The sequence below is a fragment of the Heloderma suspectum genome, chromosome 2 (genome assembly GCF_057233095.1).
Source record: "Heloderma suspectum isolate Gila_16-S chromosome 2, 16-S_ref, whole genome shotgun sequence".
Classification (NCBI taxonomy): domain Eukaryota; kingdom Metazoa; phylum Chordata; class Lepidosauria; order Squamata; family Helodermatidae; genus Heloderma; species Heloderma suspectum.
Window position 1 is genome coordinate 177,383,549 of NC_139459.1, and position 20,579 is coordinate 177,404,127.

At 46.0% G+C, this 20,579-nt stretch overlaps 1 protein-coding gene across 9 annotated transcripts in view; it reads left to right on the forward strand.

Annotated features, from left to right (window-relative positions):
* LPAR2 (lysophosphatidic acid receptor 2) overlaps positions 1-18,489 on the forward strand; it is a 50,387-nt gene extending 31,898 nt beyond the window's left edge. For 5 of the 9 annotated variants that reach the window (XM_084832256.1, XM_084832252.1, XM_084832253.1 and 2 more), the window contains one exon: positions 15,719-17,620. In XM_084832256.1, coding sequence (XP_084688382.1) covers positions 15,719-16,020 — 302 coding nt within the window. In that variant the 3' untranslated portion in view covers positions 16,021-17,620. Of the gene's footprint in view, positions 1-15,018; positions 15,144-15,718 lie in introns of all 9 variants that reach the window. The other 4 variants (XR_014787391.1, XR_014787392.1, XM_084832255.1 and 1 more) reach the window with 4 other exon arrangements.
* The last annotated feature ends 2,090 nt before the right edge of the window (positions 18,490-20,579 follow it).

The window sequence follows — 20,579 nt, forward strand, 5'->3', positions numbered from 1 at the left end:
AGTTCTTGGTTCACATACTGCTGAAGCCAAGCTTGTAGGATTTTGAGCATAACCTTGCTGGCATGTGAAATGAGCGCAGTTGTACGGTAGTTTGAACACTCTTTGGCGTTGCCCTTCTTTGGAATTGGAATGTAAACTGACCTTTTCCAGTCTTGCGGCCATTGTTGAGTGTTCTGAATTTGTTGGCATATTGAATGCAGCACTTTAACAGCATCCTCTTTTAGGATTTTAAATAGCTCAGCTGGAATACTGTCATCTCCGCTAGCTTTGTTGTTACTAATGCTTCCTAAGGCCCACTTGACTTCACTCTCGAGGATGTCCGGCTCAAGTTCAGTGACCGCACTATCATGGCTATCAGGGACATTAAGGTCTTTCTTGTATAGTTCTTCTGTGTATTCTTTCCACCTCTTCTTAATCCCATCTGCTTCTGTTAGGTCCCTGCCTTCTTTGTCCTTTATCGTGCCCGTCTTTGCACAAAACGTTCCCTTGAGATCTCCGATTTTCTTGAAGAGATCTCTAATCTTTCCCATTCTGTTGTTTTCCTCGATTTCTTTGCATTGTTCATTTAAGAAGGCCTTCTTGTCTCTCCTTGCTATTCTCTGGAACTCTGCATTCAGTTGGATATATCTTCCCCTTTCTCCCTTGCTTTTCACTTCCCTTCTTTCCTCAACTACTTGTAAAGCCTCCTCAGACAGCCGCTTTGCTTTCTTGCATTTCTTTTTCTTTGGGATGGATTTCGTTGCTGCCTCCTGAACAATGTTACGGACCTCCGTCCATAGTTCCTCAGGCACTCTGTCTATCAGGTCTAATCCCTGAAATCTATTCCTCACCTCCACTGTGTATTCATAAGGGACATGATTTAGGTCATACCTGAATGGTTTAGTGGTTTTCCCGACGTTCTTCAATTTAAGCCGAAATTTTGCAACAAGAAGCTCATGATCTGAGCCACAGTCAGCTCCAGGTCTTGTTTTTACTGACAGTAGAGAGCTTCTCCATCTTTGGCTGCAAAGGACATAATCAATCTGATTTCGATATTGACCGTCTGGTGATGTCCATGTGTAGAGTCGTCTCTTGTGCTGTTGGAAAAGAGCGTTTGCTATGATCAGCGTGTTCTCTTGGCAAAACTCTATTAGCCTTTGTCCTGCTTCATTTGGTACACCAAGGCCATGCCTGCCTGTTATCCCGGTGATTTCTTGACTTCCTACTTTGGCATTCCAATCCCCTATGATGAAGAGGACATCTTTGTTTGGTGTTAGTTCTAGAAGGTGTTGTAGGTCTTCATAGAACCGATCGACCTCAGCTTCTTCAGCATCAGTGGTTGGGGCACAGACTTGAATTACTGTGATGTTGAATGGTTTGCCTTGGATTCGTACTGAGATCATTCTATCATTTTTAAGATTGTACCCCAGTACTGCTTTTCCCACCCTTTTCTTGACTATGAGTGCTACTCCATTTCTTCTAAGGGATTCTTGCCCACAGTAGTAGATATGATGGTCACCTGAATTAAATTTGCCCATGCCTGTCCATTTGAGTTCGCTGATTCCCAAGATGTCGATGTTCAGTCTTGCCATCTCATGTTTGACCACCTCCAGCTTAGCTTGATTCATTGATCTGACATTCCAGGTTCCTAAACAATATTGTTCTTTACAGCATCGGATTTTCTTTTCACCACCAGACACATCCACAGCTGAGTGTCCTTTCGGCTTTGGCCCAGCCGCTTCACTCTTTCTGGTGCTACTTGGAAATTCCCTCTGCTCTTCCCTAGTAGTATATTGGACACCTTCCGACCTGAGGGGCTCATCTTCCGGCATCATATCTTTTAGCCTTGTGATACGTTCCATGGGGTTTTCTTGGCAAGAATACTGGAGTGGGTTGCCATTTCCTTCTCCAGTGGACCACATTTTGTCAGAACTCTCGGCCATGACCTGTCCGTCTTGGGTGGCCCTGCACGGCATAGCTTATGGCTTCACTGAGTTACGCAAGCCCCTTCGCCACAACAAGGCAGTAATCCATGAAGGGGAATCTGGTCCTTAGCAGGTCTTAAAATTAGGTAAATACAACCTCAGATGAACAACAACACATGACATATTACACCATGTCATTATTTATTTTACAGAAATAAAGCCCAAATGGAGAAGCCGTGTGTGAAAAATTAAGTACACCCTTACTGCTTCCATAGCTTGTAGAACCACCTTTAGCAGCAATAACTTGAAGTAATCATTTTCTGTATGACTTTATCAGTCTCTCACATTGCTGTGGAGGAATTTTGGCCCACTCTTCTTTACAACATTGCTTCAGTTCATTGTGGCATTTGTTTATGCACAGCTCTCTTAAGGTCCCGCCACAGCATTTCAATCGGGTTGAGGTCTGGACTTTGACTGGGCCATTGCAACACCTTGATTCTTTTCTTCAGCCATTCTGTTGTAGATTTGCTGGTGTGCTTGGGATCATTGTCCTGTTGCATGACCCAATTTCGGCCAAGCTTTAGCTGTCAGACAGATGGCCTCATATTTGACTCTAGAATACTTTGGTATACAGAGGAGGTCATGGTCGACTCAATGACTGCAAGGTGCCCAGGTCCTGTGGCTGTAAAACAAGCCCAAATCATCACCCCTCCACCACCGTGCTTGACAGTTGGTATGAGATGTTTGTGCTGATATGCTGTGTTTGGTTTTCGCCAAACGTGGCGCTGTGCATTATAGTCAACCATCTCCACTTTGGTCTCGTCTCTCCAAAGGACATTGTTCCAGAAGTCTTGTGATTCAGATGCAACTTTGCAAACCTAAGCCATGCTGCCATGTTCATTTTAGAGAGAAGAGGCTTTCTCCTGGCAACTCTTCCAAACAAACCATACTTGTTCAGTCTTTTTCTAATTGTACTGTCATGAACTTCAACATTTAACATGCTAACTGAGGCCTGTAGAGTCTGAGATGTAACTCTTGGATGTTTTGCAATTTCTCTGAGCATTGCATGGTCTGCCCTTGGGGTGAATTTGCTGGGACGTCCACTCCTGGGAAGATTGGCAACTGTCTTGAATGTTTTCCACTTGTGAATAATCTTCCTCACTGTAGAATGATGGACTTTAAATTGTTTGGAAATGGCCTTATAACCCTTCCCAGATTGATGGGCAGAAACAATTGCTTCTCTAAGATCATTGCTGCTGTCTTTACTGCTTTGGCATTGTGTTAACACACACCTGAATGCTGGAGACCAGCAAACTCCTGAGACTTCGGCTTTTATAGAGATGGTCACACTTGCCGATGATCAGTTAATCAAGGGCATTTGATTAGCAGCACCTGGCTGCTACTTGGCCTCTTTGTACCTATGGAAGCAGTAAGGGTGTACTTAGTTTTTCACACATGGCTTCTCTATTCTGACTTTATTTATGTAAAATAAATAATGACATGGTGTAATATGTCATACGTTGTTGTTCATCTGAGGTTGTATTTACCTAATTTTAAGGCCTGCTAAGGACCAGATGATTTTTATTATCTCCTGATATGTAAAACCATAGAACTCAAAGAGGGTGTACTTTCTTTTTCACATGACTGTAAATCAGAAAGTAAAAAGGTCAATTAAAATCAAGTTTCCCATTGATACTTTTTCATGTATTTCCTGAACAGTGATAGAAATCTGACCAGTAAGACATATTAATTTAAAACTAAATAGAGTATTATGCTGGCTGGGGAAGATGGGGGTTGCAGTCCAACACATCTGAAGGGAAGCAGTTTGGGGGAAGGCTGATCTAGATTCTTCTTCTCTCTGCTCCGCGTGTCTGTACTTCCCTGTTATCCTCACAGGACAATTGATGTAATTACACAAATTGCCCGTGGAATCCTCAACTAAAATTTAGTTGAGCTTGTCCTCTCCTCCTTCCATGGTTACCTGTTTACTTAACAATTGCAGATTTTTTTTTCTTCAAATGGCACTCCTACATTAACTTCAGCAGAAAAGTAGCTTGTGGCTGTACTGTTCACACACCGCTACTCAAGTGGGAGTGGACTACTGCTATTGTTAACTGCTTATGCCATGGCCGAGAAGAAAAGTGGTACCTATGCCATGTGTTGATGAAGTGTGGATGAGCAATCCTGCTTCTGAAAGGGCTACTTGAACCACCAGCTTATGCCAAGGAGGACATGTATGTTAGCACACACTCTTTCAAGCATCCAGGGTAAGCAATATTGAATTACTGGAAGATCCAGTTAACAGTGGCATTTCTAGAAGTAAGTTAACACCAAATGACTGCTAGTCCAGCTATGAGTTGCGCAATAGCAGGAGTACATCCAGCAGTAATAAATCAGTGTTAAAGTGCCGGTGCAAACACCACCCTGAGGTGGTTTTGTGTCCAAATAGATTTATTTTATTTATTAAATTTATATTCTACTGAACTGGCAGATGCCCTCATGGTGGTTTACAATTAAAAAAACTCCAAACAACAATAAAATAACAATTAAAATAATACAATGGTGAAAATATCAAAATATTAGAATATTAAAACATTAAAGATATTACAAGTATTTAAGGAGCCAGCAGTAAAGTTAACCTCTTGCTCTGATTATTAAATGACTGCTGGAAGAGGACAGTCTTAACCTGGTGTGTGTGTGTGTGTGTCTCTCTCTCTTTAGGTGTGTGTGTTTATATATATCTGTACACACACACACACACACACACACACACACTGTAGCAAATGGACCCAGCTTCGCACGGGTTGGGAAAAACCCTTTGTTTGATACAACAAAGCCATACACACCTGTCAGAGTTGAATACAGCAAAGCCTTCAAGCAAAGTTACGCAGCTGTCAGAGTTGGGCACCTGCCCTGGCCCCTAGGCACAGCCCCTACATGGTGACCCCCGTAGCCCTTTGAGGGAGGGGTCTGTTGTGTTCTTTATCTCCTGGAGACTGTCTTGAGCTTCCGTCTCTGTCAGCCATTACTCCCTTCTTCTCTGCTCTTCCTTCTCCCTCCCATCACATCAACTGCCAACATTCATCTTCCGTTACTTGGGCAACTCGCTCCCTTTCCCTGCACCCTGCTGTATCTATGTAATAATATAGGTTGAGTATCTGATGGTGGACAGTAATTTAACTATGCCTAAAACTATCCCAGATAGAGGTGCAACAGATCCTGAAAGTTTCATTACAATCGGATGTATGGTTTTTGAGTCCACGTAAGGGGCTCCGATGTAGTTCCTACCAGTGTTGGTTGGATTCTCAGTGAAATTCTGTGAATGAGGCAGGGCGATTGCACAATAAAAGCTTCATTTGGACTCTCTCTCTCTCTCTTTCTCTCTCTCTCTCTCTCTCTCTCTCAATCTCAATCTCAATCTGTCTCTCTCAGCCTAACTTACCTCACAGGTTGTTGTACCCTGAACATTGCCCAGAGCTCCTTGGAAGAGCTGTCTAAAAATGTAATAAATAAACTGAGATAAGAAGCGGCACCTTTGATTGTCTCCCTAAAATAGAAACAATCTTCAGATTTTGAGGACAGTAACGCTGGCAAAAAGGGAAAGGAAAATAGCATGTGTTTATTTCAGAGGTAGGGAGAGGGCCTTACCATGGCAAGAAGTAACAGATAAGCTTATATGAACATTTATAGCTGTCTTAAACTGACTTGGCTATTGGCCCATCTAGTCTTGTCTTGTCTCTACTCTAGCAGCAAATCTCCAGAATTTTGAGCATACAGACCTTGATGGCTACTTGATCTCCTTTTAACTGGAGATACTGGGGACTAAACGTGGGAACCTCTGCATCCAAAGCATGTGATCTACCAATGAGCTGTGGTCCTTTCAAAGCAAGTGAAGTTGCTTTGAAGCACATTTGGCATTGGGGGCTTTTGAATAAAGATCCAAAGCCAGGCTGGAAGAAATTGAAAGCGTCAGCTACTATGATTCACCCAAACTGGCATAAGGTTTGTGTGTTTTTCTGGGGAATGTTTTGCTTTGCCCAAGGAAAGCAGCAAGAGACGGCTCTGCTTCAGCTGAGACAGTATGGAATTGAGCCATATCTTAACAGGGTTGCTCCAGATTATGCCTGCCAAAAAATTTCTTCCCTGAGGACTTAAGAGGGAGCCAGGAGAATGCAATCAGACCCCCTCCTGTGTTGATGAGATCTCTTGGCTTTGTGTAGCGGGCGTGTGGATGTGTGATGAAAGTGCTCCTTCAGGACTTGCTGTGGCCAAATGATGATGTGAGGAATGTGTGACTGAACCAGAGGGGAAATTAACTTCATTCCTCAAATGGAATACTGAACAGTCCTTCCCCAGTAGACAGCCACATGCCTTTTCCTTGGCAACATGGGTGCAAGCTAGCAAGCTGATAGCAAAATTAGGCACACGCTGTTCCTTGCAGCCTTCCCCAATCTGGTGCCCTCCAGATGTTTTGGGCTTCAACACCCATCAGCTTCAGCCAGCATGGCCAGTAGTCAAGAATGCTGGGAGCTGTAGTTCAAACACCTGGAGGGTGCTGCGTTGGGGAAGCCTGCTTCAGATCATCATGTTTAGATTGTGCCTGGTTTAGCTGCTTTTCCTTGAACAACAGAAACTGAATGTCCTTGGGGCTAGTGTCAGGCTTTTCTTTTTCGGGGGAGCGAGGGAGCAGCTGCCATCAGTGGCCTCCTCACTAGTAGCACCTCCCTCTACCTGTACTGTTTGGTGGCAGGCTGCAGTGCCCAGCAGAGTTCCTGGCTCGTGCCTGTATACTGGGCAGTACTGTTGCATTAATGATGCCAGTCCCATGTGTGAGGTGCATAGGTCTGGACTGGGCCAGTGTCCTTAACATAGCAGTGCAGACGTGCCACGTGGACCTGCATCTCCACTTAGCACCTCTGCCACCCAGCTGAGCCACATCAGCTGTGGTGGCAGCACTAGCAGTGGGCCCTGCCATTTGCTCCACCGTGCCAGGACTTGGTGCCAGGCCTGAATGTCCTTTACTACTACTGTTCTTCAGTGTCACTGACTGAATATGAAGCTGGCAGCCTCCTGGCTTTTGCTTTATAGTGCAAAAAACCCACAAGTTTTCCCAGGAATATGCAATCAGCATTTTTGACTGTGGGGGAAAAACACAGATAGGAAACTGAGTTAGGCCAAACTTTAAGACTTCTCAGGAAAAGAGGTTGGTAGTGATAGCCACCAGTTTGGGTGGCTTTAAAAGTGGATCTGACAAATTCATGGAAGAGAAGGCTTTCAATGGCTACTAGTCCTGATGGCTATGTGCTACCTCCAGTATCCAGGAGGGTGCTCTTGCACTCATGTCCTACCGGTGGATTTCCTGTGGACAGCTGGTTGGCTACTATGTGAACCGAATGCTGGACGAGATGGACCTTTGGTCTGATCCAGCATGGCTGTTCTTATGTTATGAGGAAGTTTTGAAGAGAGTCATGGCATTATGGGGGCAGTATTCTATTCGACATTAACACTAATGTAAATTACATTGTGCTAGCGTAGGGGTGGGTGATACACAGCCATTCGCAACATCTGCTCCCCCCAACGTGTCCCCCATTTAGAAAAAAGAAACAAAATGGCACTCATTATAGGACACGGAATACCAAAATGGTCAAAGCAGTTTACCACCAGTGCATCCGTGTGTGTGTGTGTGTGTGTGTGTGTGTGTGTGTCTGGGATGGCAAAAACGGTCTTCCAGCCTCCCGCAGTAATCCACCCCTGTCCCAGCATAATCGACCTCTAGCACAACACCAATAGTGTTTACTGTGTGACAGGTTTCCCTGGAAAACCCAGCGCACCAACAAATGCTATTGGCATTATGCTGCAGGTTGCTTACCTCACGCTAGTGTTGAATAGGGTATTGTCCCTGGTGTCCAAGAAGCCCTTCAGCCATAAGAAAACAGCTAAACTTGTTGCCCCTCAAAGTTTTGACGGATTTCGCCATCCCACAAGCCATTTTCAGAAGTGAATTGTTTCTAGGCCTTGTGTATGGAGGGCACAAGGACACACACCTCTTGAACTGATTAGCTTGATAGGCTTGTGTGATAGTACAGTGCAAGTGGGCCACTGCAAAAAATGAATTAAAAGAATAGGTGGCCATCTGCTTATTATAGCAGGCATCTGCTTGTTGCAGCTGAAACTCTTGGCTTGCTCACTTCCCAGTGAGCATTCAACAGAAGTGGATTCTTGTATGAACTTGAATATTAGAAAACAGGGAAGGAAGATTTACATTGGCAGCAAGAGAATGCAAGTGCTATTGTGGCTGCTAGCATTTGCTCACAGTTTTAAGTCAATACAATTACCCTTTGTGGACAAAGGCAAAGCACAGTCAAATGTTCAGGGAGGCTATTTTTGATGTGTAGGTGTTTCTGCACAGGAGGTTATGCATGTAGACTCTGTATCTGCAATGTGTACCCTGTGTTTTGCAGGGGACATGTAACCTTACTGGAGCCTGCCCACGTTAGGGTGTACATGTTTAGGCTCTTGCAAACAGGGCCTTAAAAGTGGAATTTGAGCAGCAGCTCTGATCCTACTTCCCCTTTCACCAACTCCATACATATCTGTACGCAGCAGCCTTCCCCAGCCTGGTGCCCTCCAGGCATTTTGGACTACAACTTCCATACTCATGGGTCATGCTGGGAGTTGTAGTCCAACACATCTGGAGGGCACCAAGTTGGGGAAGGCTGGTACACATTTTGAGTCTCTGCCCTGGACTGCTGCCCACCACTTTGGCTCCTGTCCATTCATTCCTGTGGTACTTCTTCCCAGGCTGCTCCTTATGGCTGGATCAGGGGCAGCTGCATCTTTTCTTCAAGCTGCTCCTTATGGCTGGATCAGCGGTGGTAGTGCTGCTGCATCTGACTCTGTCTCCAAGCTATCTGCAAACCCACTTCTTCTGCATAGCTTTCCTGGGACCACCCATGACTCTCCTTCTTCCGTACTTCGTGCCACTTGCTTAGTTAGATCTTTAATCCTGTCTTTTGATTCCAGGAGCGCAGACTGGCATGTAATCTTCACAGCAGCCCTGTGCGGGAAGTTCAGCTTAGAGTGACTTGCCCCTAAAAACAGCTGTCCGGTCTTTCAATTTTAGGATTCTTTCTCTTTCCCCATTCCCTTCCTGTGACTTTTCTGTGAACTGTACACTGTGTTCCAGACTGCTGCCACTTTCCCCACCTTTTCTGAGAAAAGCTGGAACTGTTGCATTCCTGCTTGTTGTGCCGTTTGTAAGGGCATAGGAGCTCTGTCTGTGGGGGGGAAAATGTGGCAATCCCATCATCAACTGGTTCTCTTCTAGGATAAATAGCAGGGCTGCTGCATTTGGGAATGCCTCTTCCATATGAGTTTCCCTGTACAGTAGAGAGTTCCCTTCTTCCCCTGATGCTAGCTTGGTTGGGACAAGGAGCAGAGCCTTTCTGGTAGTGGTGTCTGGCTCATGAAACTTCCTCCCCAGAAAAATCTGTCAGGCTAGCTCAGGTTTGAGGTGTGTTGTGGGGAGGGGTGGGCGGCCTTAAAAGCATGTTGAAAAGTTGCCTCATTTCAAAGGACATTTGGGAATCTGGCCTGAATGATTTTTTATCTTCTTTTTTTTTTTACAACGGCTGCACCTTGATTTGCGATGTATTGCTGTTTTTTAGGTTATTGCAGCCTTCTCCAGCCTGGTGCCCTCCTGATGTTTTGAAGTACAACTCCCATTATCATTGACCATTGGCCATGCTGCTTGGGGCTGATGGGAGTTGAAGCCCAAAACATCTGAGGGCACCAGGTTGGGGAATGCTGTCAGAGCCTTATCTTGGGCTTTTCTCCACCCTGTTGTATGACGTACTGCCAGTGATTGAGACCTTTTCCTGGAGCTTGTGTAAGTACCTACTGTGTACATGGTGTGAGCCTAGGTACCGGGGGAATGAGTTTCAATAGCTTACGCTCTATGAGTTGTTTGCTCAAGGCTATGGACTGGATACACAGCTGGGAGTTTTGAGGGGAAAGAAGAATTACCCTGACTTTTCTTCTGGAGGGAACATGGAGGAAAGTTTTCAGATAAAACCTTTGCTGGATGATGATGGTGGTTTGTGCACTGCTTTAAGCTGATTCCTAGCAAATGCACCCAGAAACAAGAATGAATAACATTGAAGAGGTCAGTATTCTACTTGAAAAGTTTAAAAGTTCCTGTAGAATTCCAAAAATCTGGTTGGTTGGTTTTTTTGTTTTTGTTTTAAAAAAAGGGCTCTAGCCCTTGTGTCTGACTTCTAGAAATCGGGCAGTTTCTAGAGGCCAGCATCTGAGAACAGGATTTCCACCTGGTACTGCCATCTGCCCATAGCCCATGATTTTTACACCCAGTTCTCTGGGCCAGCTCTGCCTCCTGATCATCCTCAACAGAACTTTTGCTCTTTTGCTGCTCTTCTGCTTCTTTTTGTTTCAGGGCCGCCGCCATGAGCTTCAGCCATGCCCGGCTCTTTTGACATGTCTGGGAGAATGGAGAAGAATAGGCTGCCATTCAGGACACCATTTCAGATTTCAGCACGTGAGGAGTAGGGGTGGGTTCTTGGAAAGGCCTCCTCTTATGTAAGAACATAAGACCACTTCTGCAGATTCAGACCAAGGGTCCATCTAGGCTAGCATCTTGTTTCTAACACTGGACAGATACTTCTGGGAAGCCCACAAACAGGACCCGAAGGCAACAGCCTCCCTTACTGTTTGCCTTCCAGAGGCTGGTCTTCAGTGGTATAAGTGGATCTGCAAAAGATTGTTGCAGTGTGGAATGCCCCTGTTCAGGCTGCCAGCCATGTCCTCTTTCAGGATACTCCATCCCAGTTTTCCACCCCCTACCCCACAAACAGTCAGTCAGCATTCTGTGCCTGTACCCAATGAGCATGCTTAGTCCTTATTGTGCTGTTTGGGATTCCCTCCCATAGTTTTTTGTTTGTGTTTCGGAAGATTTTTTTTAATACTTCTGCAGACCTTGAGATTCTACCAAGCCTGCTGATACTACCCTTTTGCGCATGGATGGTGCTACTTTGGCTATATAAGGATTGGAGCTTGGAGAATGACTTCGCTGTTATAGGATAGGATACCACTGATAGGATAGGATACCACTTCTGAAAATGGAGGCTCTGTTTAACCATTTTGGGATATATTCAAGATTAAATCCCCTCCCTCCAAGTGTTATGAGTGTGTGTGTATGTTTCCCAATATCCCATAGTAACAATAGCAGTATCATCAAAAGCAGGAGAAAGCACGTTTAAGAAAAGGGAGGAATAATTACTAGATAGGCCCACATGTTATTTATAACGAGGTCTGTTGCTAGTTTGTTTATTGATTGATTGATTACATTTCTATACCACCCAATAGCCAAAGCTCTCTGGGCGGTTCACAAAAATTAAAACCTCAAGTACAGCATAAAAACAATATAAAATATAAAAAGTTTAAAACTACAGTATAAAAGTACAACCAGAATAAAACCTAGCAGCAATGCAGAGATTTAAAATACAGTAACAAATTTACAACAGCAGAGCTAAAAGACTAGAATGCTAAAATGCTAACATTCCTGGGAAAATAAAAAGGTCTTCACCTGGCACTGGAAAGTGCACAACATAGGCACCAGGCAAACCTCTCTAGTGAGCTTGTTCCACAACTGGGAACGAGCTCCCTAGTTGAGACTTGTTTGATAAATTGACTAAGATTCTGTTAGTCAATTGATAGAGCAATCTTATACATGTCTATTCAGAAGTAAGCGGCATTGAGTTCAATAAGATTGACTCCCAGGTAAGTATGTATAGATTGCAGCCTAAATCCACACCGCTTTACATATGAATAGACCAATTGTTCAGGATGGGGTGGGGGGAAACATTCTTCATATAGATTATGCATGTGTTTGTGTTGCAGAGGACACCATCTCAGAAGAAGCATTCCTTCTTGTGTGTGAGACAATGGGGGATGCATCTTCAGAAGAAGCATTCCTGCTCAGAAGACGCATTCTGACACCATCTAGTCTACTACTAGTCAATGGCTACTTGTCTTGATGGCTATGTGCTACCTCCAGTACTGGAGGCAGTGAGCTTATGTACACCAGTTGCTGGGGAACATGCGTGGGAGGGTGCTGTTGCGCTCATGCCCTCTTGTGGCATGAGCGCAACTGGTTGGCCACTGTGTGAACAGAATGCTGAACTATATGCTGGACTAGATGGACCCTTGGTCTGATCCAGCATGGCTCTTCTTATGTTACGTTTTCTCAGAAGCATTCTAACACTGTCTCAGAAGAAACGTTCCTTATTCTTTGTGGGAGAATAGGGGAATACCTCGTCTCAGGTGGCATTGTTTTAATGTATTTATTAACATTATTTGTATAGCACCCATTAACTGACATTCTCCGGGTGGTTAATAATAACATTTTAAAACTATAGAAGATTAAAACAAGCAAAAAATCAAAACAAAATAAAATCACCAGCAGCATAACATCAATACAGTAGAATGAAAGGCACTAAAAAGACTTAAGAATAAAACAGCTGGAAGAATTTTTTAAAAGTCTTCATCTAGCACCAAAAAGACCATAACATAGGTGCCAGGCGAGCCTCTCTGGGGGAGGGCATTCCACAACCAGGGCACCACCACCCTGTAGCCATCTGCCATACCTCATTTGGTAGGGGGGCCCTTGAAAAAGGCTGCATGTAGACACATACACATGGCTTTGTAAGTATTTTATGTTAAGAATTGACCATTTTCAAATGATTTCCCTGATTAATCAGGGGCACCTTTTAAATCTTCTGAATCTGATTCATTAATCTAATAATTGACTAAGACATTGCTCTGTAGCAAGGATGTTGAAGCTGTTTTAGTCCAAGTGCTGAATTCCATTTCAGAGAAGCTCTCGGGGTCGCATTTCAGTGGTGGGTGGGGCTGAAGGCAAAATGAGCGGACCCCAAAACACCAGCATATTTTAGCGTAAAGCTCTTACTGCCAGTAACTAAGGGCTTCTCCACATGGGGCTTTTATCCTGCAATTGAGATTGGTAACTCACGGAAGTTTGCCAGTCCTTTACATGATGTCGTCAAGCTCCAAGACCTCTCCTGTGCTTTTTGACCGTTATCCCAGTTTTTGTTTTTTAAGATTGCAGAAAATGAGCTATTTAAATATAGTGAGTTGAATTTCTCTGTGAAAAGAGGAAGTGCCTCTATAACACAGCGCCATTTAGTGGCTTTATAATGAAACATATAGAGCTTGCAGATAAAGGAACTCCTTAGGGGGGAAAGGGGGGGAAGTGCATGAAAAGGGGCAATCTTAATCCCACAACGAATATGGAAGGCCTGATAAAGCCACAGGATAAAAAGCCTCTGTGTAGAGAAGGCCTCCCTGCCTTAGGATAGGCATTTCAGCCTTTTAGAATGGGGGAAAAATTGCACAAAAGCCGGGAAACCACTAACGAACAGTGGTTGGGGGAAAGGAAGGGGGGCCAGTGGAAGGTTGTGTAGCCATCTGGGGAACCCCAGTTGGGCCAAATTTGGCCCCCTTGCCTGGGATTCTGCATGCCTGCCCCATAACAATCTCCACTTGGTGTGTGGAACTCATGATTTGGTGATCCAGAGGGCTAATTTGTGTGTGTGAGTGGTTCAATTAAGGTATCACATTCTTCTTGATTGGTACTGTGCTTGTTAGAGTCCACTTCCTATGCCCTGTGTGTGGGCTGACCTTCCTCTGCTCTCTCAGGGACAAAGAGCATTGGTGCTGCACTCTGGAGCACAGCTTGTCTTAATCCAATACCTTGCTGCTGACGGATGGGGCTGCCATGTCCTTGACTTCAGCACGTGTATACCTGCTCTCCCTACAACAGCTGCATCCTCCTGTCTCCGGCATGACTAGAATTTTGGAAAAGCTCAAGGTCAAATTTCACCAGGCTTAGCCTTCCATGTCCTGGACCATCCTGCATGTTCCGCTAGAAGTTATTTGAGCTACTCAGCATCCTTGGAAACATGACCCATGGATGGGCTTTCCTTGGAAATTAGAGGGGGATGGAGCAGGAGAGAAGGCTTTTCTAGAGGAGTGATTGGATGATGACTTTAGGGGAAAGGAGACCCAATGATTTGGTAATCATCGCCAGCTGAGAACAGGGTGGAGTCAAGTTAAACCTAGATTAGAGCAGAATGAGAGAGAATAGCTGGGCAGGAAGCGAAGGAAGGAAGGAGGGGGCAGGTACAATTTTTATTCGTATTTATGGGAGCAGGGCTGGATGTTTGTGGCTTTTGAGGAGCGATCATGCTCCTCATCGTGCCGTGAAAAGGGGTCACCCACTGATTTCTGCACATTGAGCTGCTGTTGAAGACACAAGAGCAGGTCTGGACCGTTTTCTGGGCAGTTGGCAACCCTGGAAGAAATGCTGCAAGTTGAGCAGGCTTGTTTTGAGCCCCATTTTGGGGATAGGTTCACGATTAAATGGCAAAAAAGTAGTGCTTTTTTTTTAGAACCCGAGTTGATGGCCATGCGAAGGGAAGAGATGGGGAGTCCTAGTCCTTTCCTGTAGCTCAGCCTTTCCCAACCTGGTGCTGTCCAGATGTATTGGACTGCAACTCCAATCTTGCTGGCTGGGGGTAGTGAGAGTTTTAGTCCCAACACATCTGGAAGGTGTTAGGTTGAGGAAGGCTGCTCTAAACTCACCATCTGCCCCTACCTTTCCAAAGCCACTGCCCTTTTCTCCTTCTTTCTTCCCCAAAGCCCAAGCCCTGCCTTGTCAGGTGATGGCAAGCACAGCAAACCTCTTTCCCTACAACCCCAGACAGCTGCCTGAAGGAAGAGGCACTACTACTTCTTCTGCCTGGGACCCTGGTCTGCGATGTCTGGGCTTTTCACATCCAGGGCTTGGGGCAGATTTTTGACCCCACAATGGTGCCCCAGGTGCATTGCTTCAGTTTATATACACACACACATACACACACACACACACTTCATATGAAGGGGTGGCAGACTTTTCTGCCATTAGAAAAGCACGCAGGGCACATCCGTTAGGGTAGAAGCTTAACTTTCCCTCTGTGCCCCTGGTACTCCCAGTGACTCTATGAGAAGCATGCCTTGCCCCCTCTCATCTATGTTCCAGATGGCAGCCTGTTCATAGAAGTCGGGGGGAACCAGGTTCTGTCCTGGTGTGTCCCTCAGGAGAACATTTGACTGGAGAGCACAGGCCAAAGGCTCCATCTTGTCCAGAATCCTGTTCTAACAGCGGTAAGGCAGATTCCTTCCACAAGTACAGCATGGAAGGCAGCAACCATCCCTGGCTGCTTGTCCTCAGTATCTATCATTTGGAGGCATACTGCCTCTGAATATGGAGGTTCTGTTTGACTATCATGGCTAGTAACTCTTGATACATTTCTTCATGAATCTGGCTACCTCTTTCTCACTCTCTTGTTCACTCACACCCATACACATGCGTGCGCCACCTCCACCAGCCCAGCACAGCAATTTGGCTTTTAAAAAGCCTCTGGTTGGCACTAATATGAGGCTTTTTTCAAGCCTAATTGCTGGGTGGTGGGGAGGTGATCTTTGTGAAGTTGCAAAGTATGTGTCTGCTGCAATCTCAACGAAGATTCTTCCCCCTCCCACTCTCATCCTTTACCAGGGGAGTGCCATTTTCAGGAGTCTCCTCCTGCGTTCAGAGCAACTTGGTAGCCACTGGTCTTCTGCGAACCCTTTTCACCTCTTGAAAGTGCAATGCGTATCACAAGGTGCACAGTTACGTAGGGATGGGTGTCTTGTCTCTTCCGAATTCTCCTAATGAATTCCCTTCTTCTTGTTCTTAGGTGCCTTTGTTATCTGCTGGACTCCTGGACAGGTGGTGCTTCTTTTGGATGGCCTGGGCTGCCAAAGCTGCAACGTGTTAGCCGTGGAGAAGTACTTCCTGCTGCTGGCGGAAATCAATTCAGTCATTAACGCCATCGTCTACTCCTACCGGGACAATGAGATGCGTAGCACCTTCCGGAAGATCCTTTGCTTTGCCTGCTACAGGATGCCAAAGTATGCACCAGCTTCAGTGAAGTCCACCACCACAGAGCATAGGATACTGCCTCAGAACGGACATCCAGTTATGGATTCCACGCTCTAATGCTGCCATTTCCGGCTCCTCTGTGCTGGTCATCTGAAGCTGTTGTTAATGATCTATGGGAGGCCTGTCTCTCTGTGGCTGGAGACCGTGGCCTGTTGTGGCTGCAGTGCAGCTGAGAATAGTGCTGTGACCAAGATTATCAACCGGGGTCTGTAGGGGACAATATTGTGCCTGTGCATTGGTCGGTGACTGAGGGCAGCAATCTCAGTTTGTTGCACCAAGTTGTGCGGGTTTGCAGTCTTCTGACAAGAGGCGGTTGTATTGTGACTGTAGATGACCATGTGTCTGGGATACAGTGATTATTTGCAGTCAACGGAGTTGGAGGAATTGGCACATTACAGCTCGAGAGGCACCTTAAACACTCTATTGTGTTAAGAACTGTTTCAAAACTAGTTTGCGCCGCAGCTTCTTAAAGGCATATATTTCCTTCTTCATCTTCCACAGACTAACAAGCAACCATTGCTGTGTTTGCTAACAGACCATGGGTGGCCTTCTTGGGACAAACTTTCTTTGCCTTGTTCTTAAACACAAATGTTTGGACAAACGTTGAAAAGCGGTGGAACAAAAACACTGAGGTACATGCATCCCTGTCCATGTGAGCCGCCCTTTTTAAACTGCTGTGTTGATTCAGTGCAGGGGTGGCATCTCCTTGCCACAGTGAAGCAATCATCTGAATGTTTCTGTGCTGGGTGAATAATTGTTGTCCTAGCCCTTTTCAGTATTACTGCCTTTCTGGGCATGGCCATTCAAGAGCTAAGATACGAAGGCTACGCTCCATCTTCTGCAATGACTCCCTGAGAATCTATTACAACCTGAGCTCTTCTCCTGCTTAAACTGCAGCATCCGTCCATCCCCCCCGCCACCGCCCTGGTGTGTTTAACTCAGGGAGATTGTGGATCATGGTGGCCAAACTGCCAAATGCCCTGCTGGTGAAGTCCACAGTTGACATAAGGTTGGGAAAATAATCCATACTAGTTGAGCACAGATACTGCAGCAGGCATATGCAAGAATTAAACACATAAAGAGCACTCCACCCCCTTATTTGGTTTACCATTGGTGCTTAGAGGTGTAGCACTACAGCTTAGCAGATGACCATGCATAGCTTGGCTTTCCAGATGTTCTCCTCTGCCCAGGATTGATGACTCCCACACCACCTTTGCTGTAGAGCAGGGGTGGGCAATGTGTGGCCCTTCAGATGTTTTGGCCTACATCTCCCATGATCCCTCACCATTGGCTATGGCTGATGGGAGCTGTAGGCCCAAACATCTGGAGGGCCACAAGTTGCCCACCCCTGCTGTAGAAGAAGTGTACCCTTGTATTCTCAGAAGAGAAGCACATTGCCCACATAGGTGATGGCTTCCACTGTGAAGCCTCATTTGGTGCAAAAGTGCTCTTGTTTCACAAGGATTAGCCATGGCAGTCACCTGGTGAGGAGCAGGCTTCCTCCTTTGCCTTGGAACAGCTCCATAGCAGGAAAGTGCTGGTGCTAAAAGAAGGTTCAGCTGCTCTGATTTCTTCCTGTTGCGCACAGGAGCTCTGCTGTTCAAAAGCTGGCAACCCTCCCCATTGCTTGATCTTCTGACTCAGACAATAAATGTGCAAAACAAAACACAACAAAAAATGAATTGGGAAGAAACTGTGCTTCTTTGCAGCTGCACAAATTTCACTATATACAACCAGAGTTGCACCTGTGGCCTCCTCCAGTGCCTTAACTGTGGACTCCCCACCACCACCACCACCACTTCTGCCACTGCTGTTAGCTAGCCTTCTCTCCCTGCCCTCCCCCAGCGATCGTGACACAGATAGCTCTTTCCTCATTGGTAGCAGCGGTGAGAAAAGAGTCATTTGTGCCAGGATTGCTGGAGGAAGGGTTGGAGAGAAGGCTCTCCACTCTTTCCCTGGCTCACCTCCAACAGATCACTCTTTTCCCCACAGTGTCAGGATCACCAGGATGTTTGCCTGTGATATAGAAGTGCTTCCCATCCACCCACCCACCCCGAAAGTTCCTCCAAGTGCTTTCTCTGGGAAACTGTGGAGTTTTTAAATATAAAGTATAAAATAATGTATCTGTATACTGACAAAGTAATTTGAACACTAGGGTTAGCCTGAAGGGTTGCTAACGTTCAGTTCTCCACTGTGCCCATGGAGCAGGCAGCCTCTCTCAGGTCTGCAGCATCGAGTCAGCTCTAGGGGCTGCTGCTCATCTTCCTTGAGAGGTTGATGAGGTAGCAAAGCTTTCCTTGTCCTCTGTGCCTTTTGCAGGCTCTTGGGCGACTCCCAGCTTCTCCGTTGGCTAAGAGTCCTCTGTACATTTCCAGATTCCCCAGCCTACCCCTTCCCCATGCGAATGCTCTCCTATGTGCATGTTGGAACTTGCTCCTCTTTGTACAGTCCTGCTGTGCCTCTCCCTTTGGCACCTGCCCTTCGGTCTGTTTCTTGCCTTATATTACAACGTGGTTCCTGCGTACCAGCCCCAGCTGTCCTCCTCATTGACCGCAGTGTTGACCTCACTCCTGAAACAGCCGAGAAGGATCCCGCTGCTGTGACTCAGCAGTCAAGCCGTGAGCCCACACTCTGGCAGAACAGTGTGGCCCTCTGATTAGTCACCTGACACTGTGTCAGTACAGGCGGAAGCTTGCTTGCTCCTTGGTATAAATATCCTAATAATTCGCGCCCATGAAGTCAGTGAAACTATTTCCTTCGTGCAGTGAAAACTTTAGCACTAAGCCAGCCTTCTGCAACCTGGTGCCCTCCAGATGTGTTGGACTGCAACTCCCAGCAGCACCTGGAGGGCACAAGGTTGGGGAAGCCGTGAGGAGCTCAATGAAATGGATGACTGATGAATAGGATTGCCAACTAACCAGAAAAATAGTACCTGGCCTGCTCATGTGCCCTTAATGGCAGTGTGGTCTGCAGACATCAGCTGGTGAGACTTTTCATGTCATAGAGGTAAGAATTTTCACTTGCTGATATCTGCAGAACAAGTTGCAGTTAAAGGTACAGTAGCAGGGAGTCAGTAAAAAAAGAAAAAGATGGCAACTTTTCTTCACTTGTGCAGGAACACCACGCATGTAGGTATGCATGCACACACATACACAATATCTATGTGAAGGTAGTAGACTAGAATTAAAATGAGGAACTACTAGATTTATTAAAACAAGTTCCTATCATTTGGCCTAAATGTTTAGCTGTAGACATGGGTAGAAGCTTAAGAAGAAAACACTTGTAGGGTTGCTGCCTTTTTTTTGGCCCTGCTCCTGTACATACACACAGCAGAAATGTAGCAAGGAGGTAAAGCTTTACCCCTCGCTTCATTTCTGTGCCATGCCAAGCTCTGCCTGTTGAAGATCTAGATCAGGCTTCTGTAAGAAGCACAGAAGCAGGGCCACAGGAACAAAAAGCTGGAAACCCCATTTCAATACAACACACGCATGCCCTGCATTAACTGAGAGCCGAAGTAGATGCGGTGTGGTTTGCCTTTGTGGGATGGATTTTTTTTTTAACAAATAGCCAGCATGGGGGCAAGATCAGAACCAGGCTGTATAGGATGGGGTTCTTTAGCCATTTCCCCCCTCCCCATCTCCCCCATGCCACAATTCACAATGGAAAGAAGCTCAGCTGGTGTCAATGGGAGCTTTCCACCAATTGCTAGTAGTGCAGTGGGAGAATTCCAGTTGAGACCACAGTAGGGGCAAAAGGGTAAACGCTCCTCTCCCCATGCCTCAGTTCTGGTCCCCCCTCAACATGCTACCTACTTGCTAGGGGATGATGGGAATTGTAGTCCAACACATCTGGTGGGCACCAGGTTGGGAAAAGCTGTGCTAAGGACTGAACTAGACACCTGATAAATACCACTGTGGGAACCTGGGCTGATGTAGCAAAGCAAGGGGTGGAGGGTTGCTTAACCCTTCTCCTACCCACGGCTTTCCCCCAGCATTCCTCACCCTCCCCAGCTGATTTCCCTCACTGTGCAGCATACATTGCTAGATGGGGAGAAACCAGCATGTGATATCAATAGGCGCAAAGAGGTAGCTGGAAGAAGGGTTACTATCCTCCCCCCTTGGCAGGTGAGAAGCAGTGCTCTGGGTTCCCAGATCTGTGTCCTGCCCTGCTCTGACCCTCTTATTTTTCATGAGCAAGAAAATTTCCATGTGAAAGGGAAGCTCTACAGCTGAAGATGGTAGGGAAGAGACTGGGGGTGCTTCCAGACTGATGGCTCCTAGTGCTAGCAAACAAAAGACATGGTGCACTGTTCTCTCATTTCCTGCTTAATGGATATTTTTGTGGAAAGAAAAAAGACAGAAGCAGACTTGCAAGTTACAAGTGGAAGACAATGACAACATCAGCTGGGTCCCCTGTAGAATTCCATGAACAACAAGACAGGGCGATTGTATGATAAAAGCCTCTCCTAGAAGCACCCTGGGAGGTGGGCTAGATTGTGGTAGGGGAGGATATCATTGAGGAGGTAGGTGAACTACAAGGAGAGCCTGTTTTTTTCTGGCCTGTTTTACCTCTGCCGTAAAATAGGAGTCATTCACATACTACCCAACAGCACACCA